At 44.8% G+C, this 7,771-nt stretch overlaps 1 protein-coding gene across 1 annotated transcript; it reads right to left on the reverse strand.

Moving 5' to 3' along the window:
- Nucleotides 1–6,108: 6,108 nt before the first annotated feature.
- Nucleotides 6,109–7,292, reverse strand: OOEP (oocyte expressed protein). The gene is made up of 3 exons (XM_004605977.2): nt 7,103–7,292; nt 6,682–6,861; nt 6,109–6,229 (listed from the first exon to the last, which is right to left on the reverse strand). The coding sequence occupies exons 1-3, from the start codon at nt 7,290–7,292 to the stop codon at nt 6,165–6,167; spliced, it is 435 nt and encodes a 144-aa protein (XP_004606034.1). The 3' UTR covers nt 6,109–6,164.
- Nucleotides 7,293–7,771: the final 479 nt, after the last annotated feature.

Below are 7,771 nucleotides of genomic sequence, written 5' to 3' on the forward strand. Positions count from 1 at the left end.
CTCTTCCAGGTGAAAGGTCTTTCAGTGAGCTCTCTCGCTGGAAAACCTCTCCAAGCCCCAAGCAGTTTATACTTTTAAGTGACCTGGTTTCAACCCGTTCCCAAGAGCCTTTGGGTGTCTGGTGCTGTAAGAACTGGCAAGGAGGGTGGGTTGGAAGAAAGGCCTAGGCTATCCAGACTGTCCTTTGACACTAGGGACAATTTAAACTCAGAATGTAAGCTACGTTTATATTAATAGTTGACAATATAAACTCAGAACACACGCTACTTGGGTACGGATTTTGATTCTGCCATTTACTTGTATGATAGAAAAGATATTTAAGTTCATTGTACATTATTTTCCTTACCTATAAACTGAGAGGCCAAAGACAGACTGCCTTGTACCTAAAAAGAGTTGGATCTGATCCCCAGCACCACATGGTTCCCTGAGCACCAAGCCAGAAATAGCACCTAAGCATTGTTGGGTGTAGCCCCAAACCATAAATAAGAGATATAATAAGCTTATTACCTTCAAATAGCTTTCCATCACTCACTTTGTTTTAGTGAAAACATTTTTGTTGATGCATATTCAAAAAACATGCAAATCCAAAAATGTGAGAAAGATTGAACCAGAAGAGAATACATCCATTTAGCCAACATGCAGAGAAGAAAAGGAACAATGACAATATTACAGAAGCCCTGGCTGTATTTTCCTCAGGGGTTAATATACTCCAACTGAAATACATGAAATTGTTAGATTTACCAATGTTTTAAGTTGCTGTGGTGCTGTTATGAGTGCATCATAATTTAGTCTTGCATTTTTTTTTTGTTTTGTATATTTTGGTTGTTTTGTATTGGGACTGTAATAGTGCAAGGTATGCACTCTATCCACTGTACTATCTCTCTGGCCTTGTTTAGTAATTTTTGGGTTTTTTGTTGTTGCTTTTTGGGTCACACCCGGTGATGCTCAGGAATTACTCCTGGTGGTGCTCGGGGGACCATATGGGACGCTGGGAATCGAAGCCGTGTCTGCAGCATGCAAGGCAAACAGCCTACCCGCTGCGCTATCGCTCCAGTCCCTGTTTGGTAAAATTTAAGCTATTTGAACTTACTATATGGCTTGTTTCGTTTTGGGGTCACAACCACTGGTGCTCTGAGCTCTGAGCTCAGGGATCACTTATGTGGTGTCAGAGATTAAATCTGGTCGGCTGCATTCGAGGAAAATGCCCTACCTGTTGTACAATCTCTCCATCCCAGTATGTAGCTTTTTGTTTGTGGGGATGGGGGGAGTTTGAGTCACAGTTGGTGGTGCTCGGGGGTCACTCTCTGCAGTGCTTAGGAGACTATGTAATTCCAGGGATCAAATCCATGACTCTACTGTGCAAAGCATGAACTCCAATCTTTTGAGTCATTTCTTTGTTATATTGCTTAATTTTAGGGGTCCTACAGTCGGTAGGCACTTGCTTGCACATGGCCAACCTGGTTTTGAGCCCCGGCATCCCATATAGTACATGAACTGCCAAGAGTGATCCCTGAGTCCAGAGCCAGAAGTAAACCCTGAGTCCCACTAGATGTGGCACAAAAATAAAATAATTTAAAAATATATCAAGTGGTGCTTTTATTTTGGATTTGGTTTTATTTTATTTTTATTTTATTTTATTTTTTGTTTTTTGGGTCACACCTGGCAATGCACAGGGGTTACTCCTGGCTCTGCACTCAGGAATTACTCCTGGCAGTGCTCAGGGGACCATATGGGATGCTGGGGATCGAACCCGGGTCGGCCACGTGCAAGGCAAACGCCCTACCCGCTGTGCTATCGCTCCAGCCCCTGGATTTGGTTTTAGTTCCTTCAGTAACTTTTTAAATTGCTGTGTCTCAGTAGACTAAATACAGCTGATTTTTTACAAATGAAGAGTTTTATTTGAATTCCTCTTTAAAAATGATAGAAAAGTGAGTCTACATTCAGCTGTGGGGAAAAAAATAAAAGCAAATAAAAAAGCATGGCATAGAGGTGAGGACCCCTACTTCCTAGCTTAGTGACCTTGCATGTAACTAACTCTCCAGGTCTATTTAGATGCTTGGCACAAGGCCTGGTTTGTGATACTAGCTCTGATAAATATACATCTCAAATTACCACCAAATTCTGTAAAAAAAAAAAATGATACAGCAACTGCCCTCTTAGTAGATATTAAAAGATTATCAAGGCAGTAAAAATGCTATCTTGGCATATGTAATGAATAAAAGTACAGAGGAAACCCCACTAGGTTGATAAGATTGGTATGTCTGCGTAACAAAACGACAAACTGACATCCTGTGCTGTTGCCATGTAAGCTTATCTACCGACCCTGCATCAGAGATTCATAAATTTTGAAAGAGATCAATAAGCTGGAAATATTTTTCTGGACACCCGTGAATAGCTAAGATATCAGGGGCACCCCGGAGTGGCGCATGAGTCAGCCCAGTGTCTACCCAAACAGAGCCCCAGCAGCCAATTCTCCCACATTCCAAAATTGTTGCCATGCCGCCCGCCAGACTCCATTGTCTTGGGACAAAGTTTCACCTAGATATTAATCTGCTAAAAAAAATCATTTAAGTGGGTTTTGTGACAAATCTCTAGGCTTTTCTGGGAGTCAAGAAATTTCTCAGAACTTCTGAAAGCCCTGGCAGTCACATTCACCCCCAAAGCCACCACCAGTTATAAATTTAACTCCAGATGGACAACCCCCTTAAAAATTCTGGACTTGGGGCCGGAGCAATAGTATAGCAGGGCATTTGCCTGGCACGCAGCCAACCCAGGTTCAATCCCCAGCATCCCATATGGTTCCCCAAGCACCGCCAGGAGTGATTCCTGAGTGCAAAGCCAGGAGTAACCCCTGAGCGTTGCTGGATGTGACCCAAAAAGCAAAAGAAAAACTAAACTAAAAAATTCTGGACTTCCTGGAGAGCGTGACTGTGAGACATCTCAATCTCTACAGCACTAATACACCAGTAGTAGCACACACCAGATTGGATGGGATGTAATATAGACAGCAACTAATCTTGATTAACAAACACAGAATGCTTAACCTGTAACAATATCTTAGTAGGCTCACATACAAGGACTTGGGAGAGATACAATAATTTACACTAATTTTCTTCTAAGGAAACATTTTTGGTCATTCTGCTAGCAAAATTATTAACAAGCAATATAAATAAATATCACTGTATTACTGTCATCCTGTTGTTTATTGATTTGCTTGAGAGGGTACCAGTAATGTCTCCATTTGTCCCAGCCCTAAGATTTTAGCAGCTGTCCTTACTCGTCCTTCCCAAAGGTGCTTATTGGAGGCTCTTTTAGGGTCAGGGGAATGAGACCCATTACTGTTACTGTTTTGGGCATATCGAATATGCCATGGGGAGCTTGCCAGGCTCCTCCATGCAGGCAGGATACTCTCAGTAGCTTGCCAGGCTCTCCGAGAGGGACAAAGAATGTATATAAAGAATACAAGTAAGTATGTTAAAACCAAACACATGTGTGCTGCTTTAGGTACATCAGTGGGCTAGACTATGTAATCCCATCATATAATCCCATCAGTGGCCAAGATCCAGAGACTATAAAATCACTGTCACTGTCACTGTCATCCCGTTGCTCATCAATTTTTTCCGAGCGGGCACCAGTAACATCTCTCATTGAGAGACTTATTGTTACTGTTTTTGGAATATCCAATATGCACAGGTAGCTTGCCAGGCTCTGCTGCGCGGGCTTGATACTCTCAGTAGCTTGCCGGGCTCTCAGAGAGGGATGGAGGAATCTAACCCATGTCAGCTGCGTGAAAGGCGAATGCCCAACCACTGTGCTACAGTCTAGCCCACTGATAAATATATAAAATGACACTGTCAGTGTCACTGTTGTCCCATTGTTCATCAATTGGCTCAAGTGGGCACCAGTAACGTCTCCATTGTGAGACTTGTTGTTACTGTTTTTGGCATATGGGATATGCCACAGGTAGCTTGCCAGGCTCTGCCATGTAGGCGGATACTCTCGGTAGCTTGCCGGGCTCTCAGAGAGGGACGGAGGAATCTAACCTGTGTCGGCTGCGTGCAAGGCAAATACCCCACCTGCTGTGCTCCAGTCTAAATTATTGACTGCTTGCTGTGGGAGCAGGCTTATGGGGTGGTTCAGAAAACTGGAGACAATGGTGGAGGGAAGGTGTAATGGTGCCGGGATGGGTGTTGGAATACTGAATGCCTGTAACAAACCATCATAAACAACTTTGTAAACCCGCGTTTATATGAAGTGTAGGAGAAATTTTTACATATGTAGGTTTTACCTATTCCATGTAAATTTCAAAATATACTTAATATAGAATTGCCTTAAGTTTTATTAATGACAGATGACATGTGATTATTATATCCAAGTATAAAATAAAATTTAATATACTTTAGATTTCAGAGTTGAAAACTTATATATGTAAATGAGAATAGGCATTTTATTATACTGTACTAGTTTTCTTATTTACATTGGTCAAAATCATGTAGTCATTGGCTCTTACTGATTTATTTTCTGATCATTCTACTTGCCACTTCTTAAAGTTTTGTTGGACTAAGCAATATATAGAAAATTTGTTATGTGCCTAAGGGGTCAGGTTGGGATTGGGAGGGAAACTAGGGATATTGGTGGAGGGAAGTCACACTGGTCACACTGGTGGTATTGGAACACTAAATGCTTAAAAAACTGTACAATGAACAACTTTGTAAATCAGTATTTTTAATAAAAATTAATTTTAAAATATGACAAACTGGCTGGCTCAAGCTGAAATATGATTACTGTCAGCAGGCTTGGTTTCTTCCAAGGGAGACCTCCTCTCTCCTTAGCCTACAGATATCTGCCTTCCCTTCATAGTCCATCTGTATGCACATATCATATTTCTTCACATAAAGACACAGTCATATTAGGTAAGGCCACACAGTTTACCTTGATGAGTTTTTAAAGGCCCTATCTGGGCCAGGAGAGATAGTATAGCAGGTAAGTTGCATGCCTTAGCGGTGGTTGATCCGGGTTTGATCCCTAGCACCACATATGGTCTACGATCACTGCCAGGTGTGATCCCTGAGTAAAGAGCCAAGAGTAAACCCTGAGCACTACCAGGTGTCAACAAGGTATACAAATAAAACCGTTCCAGGCAGGGGAGAACTTGTCTTGCATGTGTGAGGCCAGAAGGTTCTATCCCTCGCACAGCAAAAATAAACTAAAACCCTTGAAAATGGCTAGATTTGTTTCATCTCAGTGGCCAAGAAACTGCCTGAGTCACACCACACCCAACTTTATCTGAGGGCACAGAGCTCTTGGCAGGTTAGCTTCCGTTCCCCCCAAAGAATCCTACTTCCTGAAAGTGAAGGCAAAGATAGAAGCTGTTTTGAAGAAATTGGTCCTCGGTGTATGGGCAGCAGTAAAACAGCTCATGCAGGACAGCTGTGTTGGTGTCAGTGGAAAAGTGAGCCACCTGGCAGCAGGCTGCCTCCAACCCCCAGGGTATCCAAAGGCCCCATTCTTTTCTAGTAAGTTGCAGGACCAGAACAAATGTCAACTGACTCTACTCGCTATAGAAGTTCAACCTGTGTTCAGGAACAGTACTCTACTGCCTAAAGAAAGCTCTAGCTTCCAAGTGAGAGCCTCAGAGAATCATTAGTTTAATGCATGGGCCTTAAATTAACCTTAGAAGCCAATTATGGCCATAACGCACTAAATCAAAACACTGGAGAGGGTGCCTTAGTAGCAGCTATTAAGGCTTTCACTCAGTGACATAAAGAAACCAAAGCAGACTGACAAGGAATCTGTGCCATACTTGAGAATCTGACACTGACCTGAAAAATCATAACCCGAATTGCAGTTACAAACTTAGAAAAAAATAAAAACAAAAACAAACCCACTACCTGTGAGTCTTCTACCCATCCCTCTGATCAAGACAGGAATAAAAAAAAGTTAGTCTTTTATCAATCTGATTTAATGTAAATGAACAAGTTAGTTTTGCGGAATGACATGAAAAACATCACCTTTATTAGAACAGGGCAAACTCGTTTGTCTCAAAACAATAGTGCCAATCAAGATACAGAAAATTAAAAAAAAACAAACAAACTGGTTGTAAAGAGTCTTGCTTCTCACTCTAGTAGCTTGATCCAGAGTGGTCACAATGCTCCTAATAATACTTATGCAAAATCAGGATCTAATAAAGGTCCCTTCAAGGAATCCTCAAGTCGCTGCATCTTCTCAGCTGGAGGGAAAACAATTGATAAACACAAATAAGGAAAAGCTCAGATTCAAGCTACTCTGTAATTGAAGTTGTTAGCAAGGACTAACAACTTTTCTCAGCGTGGGGACTTGGAAGCCTGAAAATGGCATAATCCAAGGGGATGCAGAGACCGGTAGCAATAGCCCCCAATGTATCAGATCTGAGCTTACTTTCCCAAGACGCAGGTTTGGGCAAAGATTCTCTCAGAGAGATGTGCTGGGGCTGCATACTGAGATTTGGGAAAACGTAGAAAACAAAGAATCAGGAGTTGGAGAAAGTACAGGGGTGAAGACTGTGGACCTCAGTTCTAGCCCCCCCCCCAACACCTCTGGGTGAGGCCCGCCCCCACCCTCCTACAAACAAATCAAGGCCAGGTTTGAGCGTAAGATCTAGCCATGACTTTGTCCACCTGCCAGGTTTTCAAAGACCTTCACCTCGGTTACGATGTTGCCTGTGCCACGATGCCAGGCTCAGGAGCACTCTCTTCATCCGGCTTTGTTGGCATGGCCGTCCGAAGACGGCAATTTCCACTAAATCCCGCTGTTTCAAGACGTTCACTGTCAGGAGCACCTGGCCGAGCCACTGCATTTGCGGTATATGAGTTCGGTCGGCTCCTGAAGAGTAAAAAAGGAGGCTCTGAGGGCAAGGACAGAGAGGTCAGGCGGGGCTAGCTTAGAAAGGAAGGCTGGGAAGGAAGGGGAAGGAAGAGCTGGCAGCCACGCTGGGCATCCTGGCATCCAACGCGGGACAGGGCAGGAGGCGAGACTAGATGGTCGGTCGCTCTGACGGATCTGACGTGAGGGGGCAGTGACGGTGGGGGCCAGACCACCGGGACGGAGAGGTCAGGAGGCTCACCAAAGATAATATCAGCCACCCACGCCTCCAGATAAAACACCAGGGGGTTTCTCAGTTCCTCCACCGGAAACCACCACGGCCGAACGTGGATGGGCAGGGGTGGAAGTGATTCTTCCTGCAGCCCATGCAAGGTCGGGGCAGGCATCCCTGTGCTCCCCGCGGCCCCCACCGCAGCTGTCTGGTCGCACATGCCAAGACCCCGCAGCCCAGAAGCCAGATCCCAGCAGCTCTCGCGACACTCGGGCGAGCGGGATTTCTGGGCCCCTTATACGGTTTCTAGCGCCGCCGCCCCACCCCTTCCGGCGTCAATTGCCCTCTCGTGGCCTCGCGTGGCCTCGCGTGTCCTCGCGACTGAGCGCACCTAGGGGCTCCGCGGGATCTCGGGACATTGGTGCTTTGTCACCAACAGCGACTTCCTGTGGGCCCTTATTGAGCAGCCGCCCAAGGATCCGAGACTCTCCGTGGGCATCTCTGCCCAGTAAGGTACCCCTGAGTTGGGTTGAATGGAATGCCAGGGTGATGCAGTGGCGGGGGGGGCGGGGCGCGTGGAGTCTCTAAATTGTCCCGAGGCTGAGAGCAGGCCAGCCGGGCCTCTCTTGTTTTAAATCATTTTTTAATTTCTACTCCTGCTCATCCTTTTTGGGGAGGCAGGGATGCTAAAACCTAAGG

This window comes from Sorex araneus, chromosome 4, assembly GCF_027595985.1.
Source record: "Sorex araneus isolate mSorAra2 chromosome 4, mSorAra2.pri, whole genome shotgun sequence".
Classification (NCBI taxonomy): Eukaryota; Metazoa; Chordata; class Mammalia; order Eulipotyphla; family Soricidae; genus Sorex; species Sorex araneus.